This window comes from Strix uralensis, chromosome 15 (assembly GCF_047716275.1).
Source record: "Strix uralensis isolate ZFMK-TIS-50842 chromosome 15, bStrUra1, whole genome shotgun sequence".
Classification (NCBI taxonomy): domain Eukaryota; kingdom Metazoa; phylum Chordata; class Aves; order Strigiformes; family Strigidae; genus Strix; species Strix uralensis.
Genome location: NC_133986.1, coordinates 22,154,760 through 22,173,478, shown reverse-complemented (window position 1 = coordinate 22,173,478; position 18,719 = coordinate 22,154,760). Strand labels below are relative to the sequence as shown.

Sequence of the window (18,719 nt, the reverse complement as noted above, 5' to 3'; positions counted from 1 at the left end):
TTCATTGGGATGCGAGCAAATGAACTCAACACAGGAGAAAAGCAGAGGCAGAGGAGGTACGGGCACTTGAGTCTCCCAGGTTAACCTGGGGAAGCCACCACCACAGGGCACCCCTTAGCCCTACACAGGAACAGATACTGATGGCGGCATGCAGAGGGGCAGTGCCAACCACAGAGATCAGTCATAAGGAAACCAAGGAGGAGACAAGCTCTCTGCACCTCATGGTGTCATCTCACACCCAGCTGGAACAAAGGAGGTGGCATCAAGACATTGCAGAAGAAAAAGCACCTGCAGTGACAGCAAAATGGGAGACAGGGCAACAGCTGGAAATATCTGTGGGGTTTTTAACCAAAAAGAAGTAAAGTGGGGATTATTCTAGGACATTCTTTCCAGCTACAGTGACTGGGAAGCCCAAGTTAACTTCCTCCCTGGTTTATTTTGCTGATTAATCAAGAACATCAAAAGAGAGCACCTCCTTGGACCTCAGGCTTTAGGAGCGGATCAGCAGATGTATGTCTTGGGGCACGTCCCTCTGGAGATCACCACTGGGACCCTGCCTGCCCCAGGAGGCGGTGTTAGTTACCTTGAGGAGGAGGAATTCCCAGCTGGAGAGGGGTGGAGATGGCCATTAAAAACAGCTTGAATGCAGGATATACCACTCCAAGGTTGTACTTTCAAGCCATAGAGCCAACAAAGTAGTTGGGAAGGGGAGAGAGCCCTAGCCCTAGGTGGGTGGCAATCCGCCGGTGATGGTTTCACGACAAGGACCTCTGCCAAGAGAAGCGTGCGGTACCTGCAGCCCGCAGTCGATCTCCGTGACGTCTAGGAGGTAGCTGATGAGCGAAGCCTCCCCACTCAGCATGATCTCGTAGGTCGGGCCTCCCTCCACCCTGCACAGCGCCATGACACGGGCGACGATATTTGTGTGGCCAAAGAAGGTGAACATGACCCGCTGGCTCTCGCCTGGCTGCAGCACACCGTAGAGCGGCAGGACATCGAAAACCTGGAGGTAGGCGAGGAGAGATCAAGATGTCGAGCATGGAAATTGATGCAGAAGAGCAGCCATGGCTTGGAGTGAAGTACAGACGTGGCTGGAGGGGGCTCTTCCTCAAACACAGGCAAAATCACCCTAATCTCATCCTGTATCCATTCCACTTACCAGTGGAGGGGCCACGGGAAAAATCTTCTCCCATACTCACTAACGCATTAATTAATACACTACATATTAAAGTAATTTGGGCTGTCTCCTGGCAGCAAGAAATTCTCTTCACTGCAGAACTTGCCTTTAAAAGCACCTTTTACTGCCTTAAGAGAAACACAGTATTCGGAGGTGAAAGCCCTTAGAGCTGGGGGGGAGGACTCCAGCCCAGCTCATCTGACTCCTGATGCTTTTCGCTCTCTCCGATTTGCATGCTGCGCTCTCTCAAGATGCTACAGCAAAAGCTACTGCAGAAATTTCCTGTTGAGCCCTTGATTAGCAAAAAGATGAATAATGCCCTCCACAGCTGCTGCACAGGTCAACCCTACGACATGTCCTGCGTGGCCTCTCCAGTGACCAGTTGCTTCAGCAGCGCTGTGCGATGGGCTTGGAGGGACGTGAGGCCACTCTGCGAGCAGCATCGAGGGCCACCAGTGGGAGGGGGGGGAGCTACATAACTGCTTGCCACACTGGAAACGTGGCACAAGATGGATTCCCACTTACCTCCTCCATTCCCAAGATGACGGGCTCTGCCTCCACAAGCTGCATCAGTTTGTTGATCCCCACCAGGCTCTGAGTCTCCACAGCACCTTCCAGCTCCGCAGCAGTGGATGGCAGGAGCTGGAAAACAAGCACCGTGGGCTGCAGTGAGCAGCTGGCTGGTCTGGGTGAGACCACTCTGCTGCAGGAAGATGAGCTGCAATCCAGACATATCCTTTGAAGCACTTTTGGATCCTACTTAGCCATATCTACTTGAATTTCTTTGGTTTATTTCTGCATACATGGCAACAAAGCAGGAAATAAAGATGATTCCACCCTTCTATCCGAAAACATTCAGCCACACTATTCTTTACGTCTACAGGGTATCATTTCTCCTGATTCAGAAAAAATGTGCCGTTATAATGTTAAAATGACCGGTATTTGGATGTGAGCAGATGCAACCCCTCTCCTTGAACTTAACGCCAACGCCAGTGCTTTCAGAACTTCCCATGCTTTCCTGCATCCTTTTTTTTGCCCCAGGAGCAGCCTCTGTCCCACACAATGCAGAACAAGGCACCAGTTCCCACTAGCACGGACATCAAGCTCCAAAGCACCGAGGTTCACCAGGAAGGTCAGCAGACCAAAGGCCATTTTCCATGCCAGGAGGAAGAGACAATGACTTTGCAAAGTCTCATTTTATCAAAGACAGCTCTGTGGCCATCTCTGCAATACTGCAGGTCTCGGGTGAAGGCAGAGACATAAAAACAGGCGGCTCCAGCTGGGGTTGAGAAGGTGGTACATGGAGATCACAGTACTTGGCACAGCTTGATACAGGAAGGAAACTGGAGGCCTTCACATCATGGTGCAGATAAAAGCCTCATTTTACAGTGTAAAAACAAGCCAAAAAAACCCAAACTCAGCATAGGTCCGTAGGATCTGAGTGGGCTTCTCCAAGCAAAACTATCTGATTTCTCCCTCCCCAGAAGCCCCGTGTCCAGCCACTGGCCCTGCTGCCCAGCCCGCCCTCAGGGCACATGACAGCAGGGCAGCAAAAAGGGGGATTGGCACAAGCATGGCTTTTTGGTGGCAAGCTGGGGGAGGCAATGCAAGCGGTAGGTGTACAAGAAAATCTACCTTTGCTTCCAGGGAGTCATCTGCATCTGCTGGCTCTTGGGCAGGATCCCCTGCGGCTCCCAGGGCTTTGGCTGGTTCCTCCACACCTCCATCCCTGCAGCTGCTCCCTGCAGACACCGAGCGCTTGGACCAGGCTCCCTCCTCCTTTGATGGTTGGGGTTTGATGAAAAATTTAGGTACTGGAGGGCTGAACCTGGAAAATAACATAACTTTGATTGTGGACCTGCAGTGGGAGGGAGGGAAGCCTGCACGAACAGCTCCTCAGCAGGATGCGGCCCCCGGGTGGGCACTGGTGCTGTGAACTCAGTAACGGGTCTGACCCAGCAGCTCCAAAACCAGGATGGAGCAGGTCAGCATATGGGGCTGCCTAGGGATGATGCTGGTATAGCGGCAGCGCAGGCAGCTGGCAACTGGCTGCAAGGAGAAATGGAAGAGGACACAGGTGAAAGCCTTGTAGGGAGGTAAAAAGCACAGCAGGAAAGGAAGAGACACACAAACTGGGCAAAAAGGTGAACCTGAGACACAAAGGGGCAGATCCGGACAGCAACAAGCCAGTGCAGACCCACCAGTGCCCTCCTGAAAGCACCCACAGCTGCAGACTGTGCCTCCCCCACCCAGAGGGCCAAAGCCAGAACTTCTGCAGCTCTACCAGGTGCTAATCCGGAATATTTCCCCTGACACCCACCCGCAGCTGCAGGTCAGCACAAGCAAGCAGCAATGCCCGAGGCTTTCTCCAAGCGCCGTAAGGCAGGAGCAGGGATGGAGCCCGGAGCCTGCTGTGCCCTAACCCCGACAGAGCCCAGCACCGTGCGGGGGCACCCATGGAGCCCGGTACGGGACACCCCCACACACACGGGGCAGCGTGGAAAGACACGCTGAGCAACTCCAGGCAGAGACTCACAACTGAACAGCCCATTGATCCCTGAGGAGCACTGAAGCAGCAGCGACTGGTGCTCTGGGGAAGGAAGCTTTGGTCATTTTTAATCAATACACAGCAAACGCCGATGACAAGCTTCAGCTCCTGCTGTGCCACCGGTATTCCCTGGTTGTGAAACAACGGCTCCAACCGCACCTCGCGCTAAAAGGGCAGCAGCTCTGCTGAAACAAGGCTATAACCGATGTGGCACTTACCAACGGCATGGTCACCTCCCCAGCAGCTTCTAAACACAAACCATCTGAGGACCAATTTGGCAAATGATTCAGCAAAGCAGTTCAACAGCTCATCTTACTGACAGGACTGAGTTGATAGTTTGACCAACATGTGTCACTAAAAAGTGTTCGGTTTAACATTTTCAAACATTCCCAGTGACTCAGACTACATTCCCTGTTTCAAATTGCAGCAGGTGCTCACAGTAACTCTGTTCACCCTTCTGATGCCCCACGGAGGGACACACTGGAACCATGCCTGCCTGTCACCACGCCTATCTGCAAGTGTTCCCGAGGGCAAACGAGGCCCATCTTTTACAGCAATGTGGGTGCTTCATTCCCAGCCGGGAACTCAGTGCCTTTAACGACGTGCTCCCAAATGAGTATTTGTCTCTAGCTTTGCAGCTCATCATTTAAGGCTGGTTTCCATTTCTGGATTAGAGGCTCTGTGCCTCACAACTCCCAAGAGATCTAGGAATGATGATCCTTATGGGTCCCTTCCAACTTGAGATATTCTATGAATCAATGCTCCTGCACAGCTACAATGGCAGTAGTAACAGCAGGTCTTCTCACTGTGGCTGTTTTCAGGGATGAAGAGATGGACCAGGTGGATAAGAGAAGATTTTTTTATAACAGGCTCATTTAACAGAGTCTATCACAGCATGGAGTGGCTCCTCACCTAGAGCACATGGAGCTGGTGGCTGTGGCCAAAGAAAACATTGGCAAAGAAACCATTGTGGGACCAAAACACTGGCTCTGGCTTTTAGAGGAACAGCAAGCATTGCTTCTGCTCCATGCCGGGACAGTCTCTTGTCTCCTCGGTGATACAAGAGGAAAACAGAGCACTGGCACATGCCAGGCAGATCCCACTCTTTCTGAAAAACAAATACAGGATGGTGTTTTGGGAAATGATCTCCCTGACTGGTATTCTCGTCTGCCTTAAACCAGTCAGTCAGCAGCAAGAGATCTGAAACCCACCCAAAACCCATCCTGCCCATCCACCATCCCAATATCAGCCTCTCGGGGAGAAAGAGTGGCTGTACAGAAGGATGAGCACCAGTTTCACTGTCTTGTGAGTGTCCAGCCTCATGCAGGACAAAATCCCCATTCTCTGGAAGGGTTTTTGCTGCCAATCCCTGTCTCAGCAGCAGCCAGCTCAGGGGTGATGATGGGACCAGCAGGGAAGCTGGGCTCTCCATCACCTCTGCACTAGGCAGCACCTTGGACTAGAATGAATCAGCACAAAAATCCCCTGTGCAGATTTACACCCAAAAAGATGTGAAGATTTGGCACCTAGATTCAAATTTGGCTTGAGCCTCTTCTCCTAAGAGTTTAAAGATTTCTCACCTACCCTCTGAAGACAGGGATGCACCAGGAAAGAGCACAGCGATACTAGAGACGGCACTCTTGGGCAGAGCGACGCCAGTGCGTTCAGAGGGATTTTCCCTTAAGGAAAGCTGTTTGATGCACAGCTTGCTGGAAGCAGGAAAAGAGTGAAGGGTGAGAAACAGCTGGAGAAATTACGAGAAACAAGGTCTGGAAAATTTTGTCACCGTACTCCTCATTGCCACATGCAGTGACAGCAGGTCAGCAAATAAAGAGGACTATAAATAGCCCATCCTGTCCCCCAGATTTCATCTGGTGGCTTCACTACTCAATGCTCTGCCAGAGAGATGACGGGGAAGCAACAGCAGCAGTCCCTGAATCGATGCTCTCGCTCTACCTCATCCAGGCTATGACAGCAAGCCGTTCCCATGAACAACAGAAAAATTTAAAAAAAAATCAACATTTTGTTTCATAAACATTGAAGCTCTGCAGAGACCGGCCTTGAGCAGCAGCCTCCTGCCCAGAGGGAATTAAAGGAGGAGTCATCCAGGCCGCACGGGCGTAACATCATTTACAGGGAGAAGGATGCTGTTTGCAGTGCAAACATACCTCGGGTTCCCGCTGCGTGCCCCGGGTAATGAAGATGTCCAGAAAGCAAAGACAGAAGTCAGCTGCTCCCCAGGTTTGCTAGCTGAACATCGCTGACAGAGCAAGACGTCGTCACCTTCCAGACAGCGTTTGCTGACCGGCTACAAAACCAGAAGGCAACCCCCATCCCACCGCAGCCTGCTCGGGGCGTGGGTGACACAGGGACACCTCCCACACTTTGTCCTGAGACAGTCAGCTGCCCGACAGCACCTTGGGTAGGACGTGCAGCACTTTTCACCCAACCAATGCTTTCTCCTTCGCCTTCCCTACCCTCAATCTGCTCCTCCAACAGCCTGGGGCTGCTCCCCAGTCCCCGAGGCGAAGGACAGCTCTCAGGGTCTGTCACCCTGTGCAAAGGAGGAGGCTGAGCCTCAGAAAACCCAAGAGGAATAGTTAAAGCAACTCTCACGCAGCTGTTCTGGGCTCCAACCTCCACTGCAATGGCCCAGGTGAAAGTCCTCCAGGTGTGCGACAGCGTAATGGGCTGTCAGAAGCCCTGGGGCAGCAGAAGCTGTCTCAAACCTGCAGTCAGGCTCCCAGGAGCGCAACCAGAAGGTGCCATGCCCAGGCCTGGGGCAGGCTGGCTGACTCGCCAGCACGTGAGCTGGGAAAAGAGCAGCACCGTGCTGGAAAAGGCACGGAGATGGAGGATACATGGTGACAGCAGAGAAGAAAGAAGCTTACAGACATGTTGCAAACAGAAAATCATCACCCCCGCAACCTTTGTCCCGATAAAGCATCACTGTGCCACACCTAGTATGCAGGTTTATGTCTCTAAGATAGACTTGGTAACAGCATATGCTCGCTTACGCCTGGCTCCAAACCCCTCCCTGGCAATCATTTTATTTACTTTTCATTCTCTCTGGGTGCAACAGGCAGCAAATTTCCAGGTCTCCCTTGCTCCAGCTCCCCAGTGTCTCTGTCCACAAGCACAGAGACTCTCCATCAGCTGTTCACAGCAGCCGCACTGCCACCCCAGAGGTGAAGCCTGCCTGGCACCAGTCCTTGCTCCCAGACACTCCATCTCTAAGAAATAAGAGGCCACTTCTCCCTTACACCAAGCAAAACGCTTCTCTGCTGCTGCCAAACCACACGGAGCTGAAGGCCGCATTCAGCAGCACATTTCCATCACGACTCAGCCCTTTTCTACCTTACCCACGGGATTTAAGCAGGGAAAGCAGCACCCATGGGGCTACCAAAGCCCAAAACGTACTGCCCCGAGGAGCTGATGGCACTGGGGGGATGAGGAGGGGGTATGGTCTACTGTCACCCATCTGAGACTCCCCAGCACCAGGGGCACGGTGGATGGGTGCATTTCGGATGTACATGCTCGCTGCTGCTGTTGCTACCTCTCCCCTCCGGTGGCTGACAGAGGACTGCTGTCAGATTTTTGCCTTGCACTGTTTTTCACTGCCTGCATTTTCCATTTCTTCCTTGTTACAAAAACAACAAAGCAGAAACCCCATCAAATATAACAGAGAGTTGGGGTTTTCTGGTCAGTAACAAGGCTGGGATCTGGCTCACAGGGTCCCTGCACTGCAACCTGCCAGGGGACATGGAAGGAGAGAGGGCGGAGGAATGAGAAGTTACTAATGCTGTAGGAAGATCCACTTGGGAGGAGAATGGCTCCTGGTTGATTCAAAACACATTGGCCGAGAAAATCCTGGATGGAAAGGAAAGAGTCATTTTCTACATGTTTAGCTCAACAAAGCCTTTCCCCAAAGAATGTACTGGCAATGCATTATGCTGGATTTGTAGCTACGAAGTTCCCACGGTCCAGACACACCAGATCAATACACAGAGGGGTTTGACATGTGCCACAGAGGTGCAGAGCTCCCTGCTGATCCATCCTGGCACACGGACTGATTGGTGTGTGTCAGCTCTGTCCCAGGGAGGAAACGTGTCTCGCGTGAAGGGGACAAAGAGGTGATGCAGGAACAGCCATGCTCAAAGTAAATGACAAGGCACAGGTCCTTAACAGAGGATGAAAACTCTAGAGAAGAGCAAAGTTTGGGGATGAGCCTTTGGCAGCCTTTGTCACAGGTCTCAAAAAAAATCCTTGTATATCCTTTGGGATTTAATGTCTTCCTTTTGATGGGAAACCCAAACAAAGCCGAGGAGCTGGATACTGCCCTTAGAAAGGGGGACAAATCAGTCTTTCAGGAAGAAACCTTTAAGGTAAGAAATATGATAAAATGTCCAAATTTGAGTCCAGACCTACTGTCTCCTGCTGGGTGACTCTGGTGACCCATTCCAACGCTGCAGAAAACATCTTGGTGCAAAGGCTTAACTCAGCTTTGAGCTATCAAAGGCCCAAAGGGTGAGGAGAACGTATTCTCAGTCTGTCTCTAACCATGTAGAGGTCTAGAAGAAGAGTAACCATGAGAGATTTATGGCTCAGCAGTGCCAGAGAAGGGACATGGGTTGGCGTGAGTTGGGCACGTCCAACCACACAGCAATGGTTGGACTGTGTTGCTTATATGATTGCTCTGCTCAAAGTAGCAGCAGTGATTAAAGGGTAAGTAGGAAAAATAGGTTGAACAATTAGAAGAAAAAAAGATCTAAGCACACAGTCTTGTCCAGGCAGAGGAACAACATTTTTCTCTCCTGGCCAAAATAAACGTGTGTGTCTGATTGATGGTGGCAGTCTCTGATGATCGGCTCCAGCAAGGTCAGATGGACGGATGGTTAAACTCTATTGATCTCACCTTCATGAGACCTGATGTTTGATTCCCTCGATGTCAGACTGGGTGAGTTTGATCTGAAAATTTAGAATACTAACAGTGCTTAATGTGGACCAGAAATAATATCTGACATGCTGCCCTTCTGCCAGGCTCTTAATGAGCAACTTGAGGTCTTAATAGCTTGGAGACCATCTTCATTTCCAGCTCTGCCACGGAGAATCACATGGTGTCTGCTGAGGGACCCACAGAAAGTACATTTCTGCTTAATTAACATACAGAGCAGAAAAGGGAGCTGCCACAACGTCCCCAGTGCTAACGAGCCAGTGAAGGGGCTATGCCAAACCCTTCGGAGCAGAGGCTGCTACCCTGCCAGATGCTCAGGACCCTCAACTGCTACCGACTCAGCAGAGTTGGGTGACTCAGCATCCCCTGGAAGAACAAGCACCTGCAGGCTCAGGTCCTAAGACAGTTCAGGTGGAGACGGGGTAATTAAAAGCTGAAAACTGATTCAGCATTCACATTTCCAAAAACCTAAATTGGTTCTAAAAAAAGGAAAGAGTAAAGATAAACAGGCAACTGGCCAGCAAGTGGCCCCAGAAGAAATTAATTCCACACAGGCTTTGCTGTAACGTGCTTGCTTCTCTGTTATTATAAAACATATGCATTGTTCTATCATCAAAATTAGATTTTCCCTCTAGCTTGCAATTAAACCCTAATCTAGTTTACCAGGAGATGATGGGGCCTCCAAGCAGAGCTTACAGCTCTGCTCCTTCTTCCCTGCCCACCTCCCTCCACCTGCTTTTGCGGGCTTTCCTCTGCATTTTAGTGTCTGTTCTTGAAGGTGCCGTGCATCAAGAAGGGCCACACTAAAGACTGGTTGTTACTCGGTAAGATCCAGCTGTGAACAGGCTACCCCAGCGCCCAGGTCTTCTCCCCCAAGCTCTCCTCATAGCCATAGCTAATCTCCAGTTCCCAGTAGGTTGTGTCCTCTGAGCCAGATCCCAGTTCTCTAAACAAACCTGTTTATTGATGATCTCTATTATTTGTAATGGCAGCACTTCAACGCACAATGGTTAACTTTGCTCAGTTTCCTAGGGCATTATGGAAAAACCATTTGCTACTGTAATTAAAACTGCCCAGACTAGACTTTTGTGCTATGCAGAGAGGCCACAGCGGGAGGAACTGCTGGAAATGTGTTTATAAATGTGCTCCAGCATGACTGCAAGATTGCTCTTGGGCTTGGAAACCACAGCCCAGCACTGGATGGCCCCGCTTCCCATGGACGTTCAGACAAGTGCTCCCACCAACACCTACAGCTGTACCCAAAGCTGCAGCAGAACCTGCCGTTTCCCTGTAAAACACTAAATAGCTGTTTGGAGAATGTGATGAGCAGTTTAACAGATGAAAATTCACTTCACCAGTGTGGTGTTTGCCTCAGGCCACAAAGGTCTGAGAAAGCAGCTTTCCAATACCAGCCTTCCTTCCCAGGGGAACCAGTATGGGGGCTACAGCAAAGCAGCAGCAAGAGACTGGGGCAGCAGCATATCGTTCTGGTGGCAGTGCCTGTGTAGGTTCTTAGTGTAAAATGACAACACGTAGGGTTGGCAGGAAAGAAAAATCATATATCTGCTTGTCCCAGTGCCTAAGTATAGGTTTGTAGCTCCAGAAATAAAGCAGGACTCTAGGCTATGGACAATGCAAAAAGTGTTGGTAGCATCTCACAGCCCCAGCTTGGCTGGAGAACGTTGTCTCCTTCCCAGTGTCAAACTGGTGGAGATCACTTATTCCCTGAGAACCTAAGCCCGACCACGGCTGGTAGGTGTTACTCCCACAGGGAAAGTTGCAAGCAATTTGTCAGATCACAGGCAAACAGCCTTGGTCTTTGCAAAGCACAAACAGGACACGAGGAAGGAGAAGAGCTGCAAGGAGAGAGCGAAGGGGCACATACCTCATCTGGCTCACGCGGCTGTCCATCAGGAACGCCCAGTGGTACTGGACAAGAAGTGGGCTGCGGTTGGTCATCTCGATGTAACGCACACCTTCAGTGTCGTTCAAGATGCAGCCAAAGTCCAGGGCCGTGGGCTGGATATGGAGATTCGGAAAGTAGACTTCTCCCCGAACCGTGACCTGCTCCTCATGAGGGTGCTCAAGAAATCGTATCTTCAGAACCTTCTCTACTACCCGGCTACACAAATCCTCTTCATAAGCAGGGTTAAATCTGATGGAGAGATGAAGTTCCTCCCCTATCTCCAGCTTCACGGGCTGCAAGGAAATGAAGAGTATTAATCACCAGTGTGATGAAGTCCCAAGGTCTGGCAGCACGAAACGTGTAAATGTTCAACGTGTGACCCCAGCGTAGGCTTCTCAGTTCATCCTGCGTTTCCTTCACAGTGTGCGCCTGACTGCAAGCCCCACCACGCTCTTGTCTGAGACTATCTCAGGCTCATCTCACTGTGCTCTGCATCAATACACGAGGAAAATAAATATTCTTCTGCTGAATTTGGGACCCACAGAAGCTATGTGCTAAATACACAACTAAATCAGCACTCTGGCACACCAGGGCCTTTTGCCCCAGCTCTAGAGGAACTCCTTTACCCTCACGGCACAAGCAGCATGGCACTGCAGCCTCACCCTTGCAGGAGCTAGTCACTGGCGCAGCACAGAAGTGGTGGCCGTGCCTACAACAAGCGTTTAGCAGAGCCCATGTCCAACACCTTCACCAACAACAGGGCAGGGGCCAGGCAGCAGCTGGAGGAGCTTCCTCAGCCTTCCTGAAAGCAGGGCTGCCCTTGAAGAAAGCAAGCTCCTCCTGAGGTTATCTGAGAACGGCTGCTGGAGAGCTCGATGGCCTCCAAGAGACACCTTTACTACACGGCTTGCCCAGACCTAGCTGCCTGCTCCCCTCTTCTCACGTCTTAGAGACAGGATGTATTTCCCCAGTTCAGATGATATTTCATTTCCTTCAGCAGCTCGTTTCAAATCTGATTTAGTTCAGGCCAGTCTACCACTGAGTCTAAAGAATAAACTTCTCTACTAGAGGACCTCCCAACAGAAACGTACCACCACACTCCCCCCTCTTCAAACCCCACCAGCAGGAAGGCCCACGGCTGCTCACCTGAACGTCTGCAGAGAGGGGCTGCTGGTCTGCACCACAGATTAAGAAGGGCTGCTCTAAGGCCAGGACAATGCTGAGTGGCAGGGAGGATGCGTTTCTTAAAGAAAGAGGCTGGTACTGCAGAGTTAGGACATCACTGGGTTGCTACAGAAACAGGACACAAGGGAAAAAAACAACGTGAAGTGGCCATGGAACTCCTTCCCTTTCTGATGCATTTCAAGTTTTTCAACCCCAAAGGGCATACACCTCTATTTACTATTTTTATTAGTTTCTACCCTTCTAGGTGGTTTTTCTCTAAGTATATCTGATGCCTTTCATATTTAGAAACCACAGCATCCCCTGGGGACAGGGAAACACTCTTGCATACAGAGGAGGGAATAGGACCCCGCGAGGAGGCAGCTGCATGAACAAGATCAATAGCAGAAAGTGAACCCAGACCACTTGTCTCCAGTTTTGTATCCTCCCTCGAGAAGAATGGAACAAGATGATTTTCACTCACATACAGTAATTTCTTACAACCTTATCAGCTCTAGTAGCCTCATAAAAGCAGTGATGCTGGTCAGAGGAGAAAAGCGAGCAGGATTTGGCCCACAGTGGAGAGCCTGCAGCAGCCTAAGGTTAGCTTTGAACATCTACAGGCACATACAGCCAGCTAGAAACCTCAACAGTCGGGCTGCAACAGGTGTCCTGCTGCCCCTGCTCCAGTGACAAGCTGTCTGTAGCCTCAAAGCTCAGCTCTGCCTAAGCTATTTCTTCCTGTTTATGCATTGCTCTGGGCTTCCTGCATGGTTTATATCAACTAGACAGTGTTTGGGAAACTGGTTCTGGATGTATCGATATCAAACAGCTGCAGCGTCGTAACACTCGATAAATCAGAGCGCATGGCATCAAGCAGACCACAGGCAGACATCAGGGAGAGCTGAAAAGCTTCTAATTAAACCCAAACTGCCTGCTCACAGGATTCTGTGCTTCTCTGGAAGCCTGGGAACCAGAGGAGAGACCTGAAAACACAGAAACTAAATAATGAAATATCTTCTCTTTTTCAGACACCTCACGGGAGAGTGAAAGGTGATGCAGGAGTCAGGATCCAGAGGCTAAAGGGCATCTGCTTTGCGCTGGTGTTATCGTCACTGCAGCTGAAGGATGTCTGCGGGTCCTTTGAAGAAGGTGAAGCTTGGGGAATTGCAAAGAGCTAGCATCCATACCAACAGCAGAGAACGCAGAGAGAGACAAGAGATGACAGGTTTTTCTCATCAGCCTGAGGAGCTGACAGGAATCTCAGTTCTTCTCAGCTTCCCTACAGGATCAGTGTTCAGACATCACTGCGCCTTGGAGGATCCCCAAAAACCTCCCTTCACACCGAGTACAGGAACTGGTGTCTCTCTAGAAGTAGCCATGATCCCCCTCGGCAGAGCAGCTGTTATCTCAGTTTTACTTGGGTGAAGTTAAACACCAGTCCCATCTCTAAAAACATCTTCACTTACTTTATGAAGCACCTCAGGACGGGTGAGGAGGGGGTTTAGCATCGCTCAGCTGCAGCACTCTGCTCGCCCACCTGCAGCCCCAGCACACGAGGTGGCTGTGCAAGGCCCACGCTGTTCTCGTGGGTCCCACACATCTCGCCCTGTGCCCTTGGCTCAGCAGCTCAATTCTGTCTCCACATCATGAAGGCAGAATACAGCTGGTGGGACTGCTCCCAATCCCAGAGGAGCGAAATATTGATCTCAGTGTTAATGGCAAAATCTTGGTCCAGCTCAGCTCAATAGTCAAAGTCCCACGGACTTGGAGAAGCCATTTAACTTCCTCCTTTGAACACAAGCACACGCCCCCACCAGGCTTTCAGTCATCAGCCATGCTCTTCAATGCCAGGATGAAATCCAGAGACTTACCTTCTCCACCCGGAAAGTGATTTCTCTGGAGGACATCTGCAGGACGGGAGCAATGAACTCGCACGTGACATCCACTTGCTTTATCTGTGCCTTCCCTGCCTTGCTCCCCACGACGGTGTGGCACAGCAGCCGCTCCTTCACCACCTGCACGGAGGAGTCACCCGTCACTCAGCGGGGGCCAGCAGGGCGTCCCGAAAACACACTGCATTTGCTACCCACCCAGCCAGAGACCGTATTACCGCCATCAAGTTACAGCCACTGGGCTCCTCAGCAGTCCCCTTTTCTTTTTATGCTGCATCCCATTTATTCTGCTCTCAAACGTCCGTAATGCTACACCCCACTATCCACAAAAAGCCCTTGTGAGTCATGTGCTGCCTACAGTTGTAATAGTCCCTGCCCCAAAGGATTACTGTTCTGATTTGTACCACTGCCAAGCATAATACTTATAGAAAGCTGTAGGAACTGATTTAAAAAAAAAATAATAATACAACTATATTAAGGAAAACAGGTGATAGAAGGGCCAATGCTAGCAAACCCTCCCTTGGAAGCTTAGTGGACAGGATCCATGGGAAAAACCCAAATAGCCAGACGGCCTTCAGGTAAAGAGGGGGCCACTCATTCCTAGCAGGTACCGTGCCCTCCTAGAGCTGGTTTTAAAAGAAACCTCCCCAGGAAAGAGATGTCTTGCAGTTCACATGAAAACCCTCTGCTTAAGCTGGATGCTCTTACACTTAAGACTTTTTCCTGATTTCTCATGGTTTCAGTTCCCCAAATTCCTCCCTTCACTTCTCACTCTTCCCTCTGATACAACACCACAACCCAACTCCTCCTCGGAGTCTACAGACTCAAAATCATCCATGTTGCGTGTGCAATGCAGGGAGTTGGGCTTCTGACCAACCTCAAGAGTATTAAGTTCTCAAGACCCGAGGAAGGTGGAAAGCCCACTCCCAGGGTCTTGGCTTTGACTGCAGGAGGCAGGTAGCCACAGCTCAGCTCACAGATCCCCTTTCGGCTTTCCAGGCAAGACAGCCTCACCTGCACCCTGGTCACTTTATTTCCTTTCTGGTACCTTTTCCCCGTTTCAGCAAAACAAACTGCACAGGGACAGTCCCATCGCAGTCAGCTAGGTGAGTAATCGAGTATTCCTCAAGCTACCACCAAGGCAATCCTTTCAAACACCTTTCAAAACACAAGTTTCAGCAGGAGCTTGATGTAGATTTATTCCACATTCACCTAAATATCTGTGGTCAGCGGTCTTGGAGAAAGGGAATGTACACCAGGGTTAGCTGGCAGCTTCTCTGCAGAGTTGGATTTCCCTGGAAAGAAGGGTCCAGGGAGGAGAACACCCAGTGATCCTGCTGAAATCTCCCCCTCTGAGCTGCCATCCAAGGGTGCTGCGAGACCTGCCTGCCCTTGGGACCCCGGGACTGGCTGAGAGACTGGGGCAAGCTGTTATGGAAATATTGACAAAGGCCAAGCTGTCAATTATAATGATCCCTGCGAACAGTTTCCCACATGGATGAACATCACCCCGATCACTACAGCTGACACACTGTTCATTTTTCTGCTCCAGGACTCAGTCCCAGACAAGCCCTCTGCCCATGTTTGTCTACAGAGGAAAAATGATGCTACTCCCAGACACTCCCTCCCTTCACAGGTGTTTTGTTTTACTCACTGCTTCCCCCAGATACATTACTTTGCACTTTTTTATTTACTTTCTGCCTGTGCTCCTAGTCTAAGTGTAACTTATTTTCTCTGCCCTTCCTTTCTGCCTCAGCACATGACACCTTGTAACCTGCCATTTGCCCCTGAATTAGCAATGTTTCCTTCAGCCCGTGTTTTGGTATCAGCAGGTTGGGTTTACGGTAGCCATGGAAACATGAAAAAGCCTTAGGAGCTGATGGTGGCCAGGGAGGAAAGCAGCTGGTGCTGCCATGGTAACTTGTGGCTCTTGAAAGCACTTGCTCCTGATTGGGAAGTCTCAGCCCTTGGGGGGGACCTCACCTGGGGAGTACTGGAGAAGCCTTCCAGCACCATCTCCATAGTCTTGCCCGGCATCAGCTCCACCCTCTGCGGTTGAACCTTAAACACAGGGCAGGCAGGTCTGGGGCTCTGGGAGGAACCTTGGCCCTTGGTGGTGCTGACAGCAGGGACACGATCGCGCTGGTGAAACTGGCCAAAACCTTCTGTTGACCAGTAGAGCCAACGGGTGCGCCGTCCTTTGTTTGTTATCTTGAAGTGGTAACAGCAGGGATCCAGGCTGGAAGAGAAAAAGAGATGGAAAATGTCATGGGAGCTGCTATCTCCCAGCGGTCACCCAGCTTCAGCACCCTGATGGCGTTATCTGACTGCACACTCAGCAATAAAAGCACCTCCAAAAAGGCTGACCTAGCTCAAAGCTTCAGCAAAAGCCAGACCTTGGTTGCCCCTAAGCTTATCAGCATCCAGCAGCTGCTCTGTTTGCGTACAGCAAGGAAGAGCTGCATGAAGATCATCATCTCAGCTGCTGCAGACAGAGCATCACCAGCCTAGAGACCCTCCAGTAACCTGGGCACCCCTTGCCTCGCTGGCGGGGCCCCTGCCCTGGCACCCACGTTATCCCCTCACCCCCCATCCCTTAGGGAGCATCCAACCCTCATCACCCCCAACATGTCATCCTTTGCCTGAACAGTGCAGCTGGTTTTGTGGTTTAGGAAGATAAATGCACTGTGAGAACACAGGATCAACAGAAGTTTCCCCAATACAAACATGGCAGCAAGACCAGGTCTGGCTGCTGAGGGGACAGAGCAACAACGAGAGATGAATAACGAGAGCTAGATATAAACCAAAATGAATATTCAATGGAAATTGATTTCTTCATGTAAAGAAACACTAACTGCAGGCTAGTCTGGAGTAATTATTTTACCCTCTATAAATCTGAGCATGACCAGGACATGAATTGTTCCTGGAACAGTTACTGGTTTTTTGAAAAGGACAGAATACACGGCTTACAAAATGCATGTCTGCCACAAGCAGCTAAATACAGACCTGAGAGTGTAGAACAAACCAGTCTTTGAAACAGACTGTTAAAACATGATGCGTACAAGCTTAGTGTGAAATGGTTTATGTGGCGGACAGCACAGATGAAAGCCTGGAGAAGCTCTGGGTGGATGCACAGTTTGGGGCTCTGGGAAAGCCCAACTCATCTGAGATGTTACCTGGGTCCCATCTCAGCTCACCTGGCGGCAGCTCTGCAGCCGACAGCAATGGCAACAACTCCAGAGTCTGCAGACCAAGACGTGAAGGGGGGCAGAGGACGATGACACGAATCACACTGACATTGTCCGCTCCGTTGGGTAGCCAATTTGTGGCTGCACAGAGCACAGGACACGCTGGACAAGCGCCAACCTCCCTGCAATGTCCCTGCTTATGTGGGTGGCTTGTGCATGCGTATTTAAACCCCCAAAGTCTATCCTAAAGAATAGGATCAACCTGCTCTTTCTACTCCAAAATTTAGGTACCGGACCACCGTGGAGCCTCTTGGCAGCCAGGGAAAGGAACAGGCACCTCGAGAAGACTATTCTTCCTGTCCCAAGAGGTCTCCCACACAAGGCAGGCAGCACTTTGAAAAGGCTTATTTGTCTCCCATTTACGGGAACACGCCTGGTTTCAGACACAGGCGTTAGGACCAGTGACTCCCCTCCTTTGAGCTAAGCTCTTTAATTACACTTTCCATTTATGCCGCCCAAACTCAGTGGACTTCTCTTCCTCTCCCTTTCAGAGCTGGTCCTGCAGCCACCCTCGCCTGCCCGTGCCTCAGGCTGCCGCTGTGGCGGTGACACCAAGGAAAGGTGGGAGAAACGAGGAAAGAGCGACTGCGTCTAATATAGAGCAGCCTGGCAGGGGAGATGGGGAAGGCGAGCAAACTGAGGGATGGTACAGGGCAAAGAAATTCTGCTGCTCCTCCAGGACTGCAGGCAGAGGGCAAACAAAACAGCACCATTAATTTAGTCAAGGACCTGCTAACAAGCTACCACCAAGGTTTTCCGCTGTTGCGAGATGATACTCCATAGTGAAGGGAAAAACAAGCAACATTATCGCAAAGGGAAATATGTTTATACTTGTAATGTAGCATTTTCCACCCAGAGGCTTCCAGGACCTGCTGTTTTCCTCCAAATCTTTATTTGAAAAAGTGAGGAGATATATGTATTATAACTAAAGACAAGTCAGTGACAATTTAACAGCTGGTTTCTATTTTGGTGGCTTTTGAGGGTATCTAACAACTTTCAAATGGCCATAGAAGGTTTCTAAAGGAAGCCCTGTGGCTTCAGGAAAACAGAGCCAGGACCTTGAGCGCTGAAGAACAACTAGCCTGAAGGACTACAGCAAAACTCCTTCTTGCTGAGCCCACGCCAGAAGCAGACGCTGAGAGATCCCCTACCTGAAGTGGGGTCCCAAGTTGAGCTCCGGCGCAAAGGGTTTGTCAGTGACAATCATGGTGCCAATGCCAACAGCCCGGACGGGGATAACGTAGGTGTGGCTGTTCTCTATGAACAGGTTCACCTCGTCCTTGAATTTCTCCGTGTCATCCAAGTTCGCTATGACAGACACAGACACCTCTGTCTCGGGGGGAATCACTCCTTCACTGGGTTCAATCCTCCAGCGCGAGCATTTGTCAGTCTGTAAGACAAGCCAAACACTAACTTAGCATGGAAACCATGGACCCTGGTCTCTTGTGGGGTGCAGGAAAAGGAAGGACTAAAGTTATGGGGCAATGCAGAGGCCGATATACCCTGTGAGCCCCCTGGGTATACCGCAAGCTGCCCGGGGAGGGAGGGACCGGGACAGCAGTGCCTGAGCAGCTCTGCAGGTCAGTGCCTGGTATGAGCACACAAACCCCATCATTCACACACCAATACCACCCACCCCAGGTGGCTTGCTCTCTGCAGAGATGGAAAGCAGGTTTTCATTGTGGAATCAAAGCAAGCTGCCCTGGGAATCCCCCACTTTGAGGTTACATTTATCCCCCAAACAGCTGGAAAAGCAGCACGGGGGAAATTCAGCCCCCTCCTTGGCCCAGGGGGCTGAGCCTGTACTCTCACACACTGCCTGATGCTCCA

The 18,719-nt window shown here is 50.7% G+C and overlaps 1 protein-coding gene across 1 annotated transcript in view; it reads right to left on the bottom strand.

The window, feature by feature from the left end:
- LOC141950100 (hydrocephalus-inducing protein homolog) overlaps positions 1–18,719 on the bottom strand; it is an 88,126-nt gene that overhangs the window by 18,409 nt on the left and 50,998 nt on the right. The window contains exons 18-25 of the mRNA XM_074884501.1: positions 18,041–18,279; positions 15,625–15,880; positions 13,621–13,764; positions 11,732–11,875; positions 10,565–10,878; positions 2,813–3,005; positions 1,703–1,819; positions 794–1,003 (exon numbers count right to left, since the gene is read on the bottom strand). Of these exons, the coding sequence (XP_074740602.1) occupies positions 794–1,003; positions 1,703–1,819; positions 2,813–3,005; positions 10,565–10,878; positions 11,732–11,875; positions 13,621–13,764; positions 15,625–15,880; positions 18,041–18,279 (1,617 nt within the window). The remainder of the gene's footprint in view (positions 1–793; positions 1,004–1,702; positions 1,820–2,812; positions 3,006–10,564; positions 10,879–11,731; positions 11,876–13,620; positions 13,765–15,624; positions 15,881–18,040; positions 18,280–18,719) is intronic.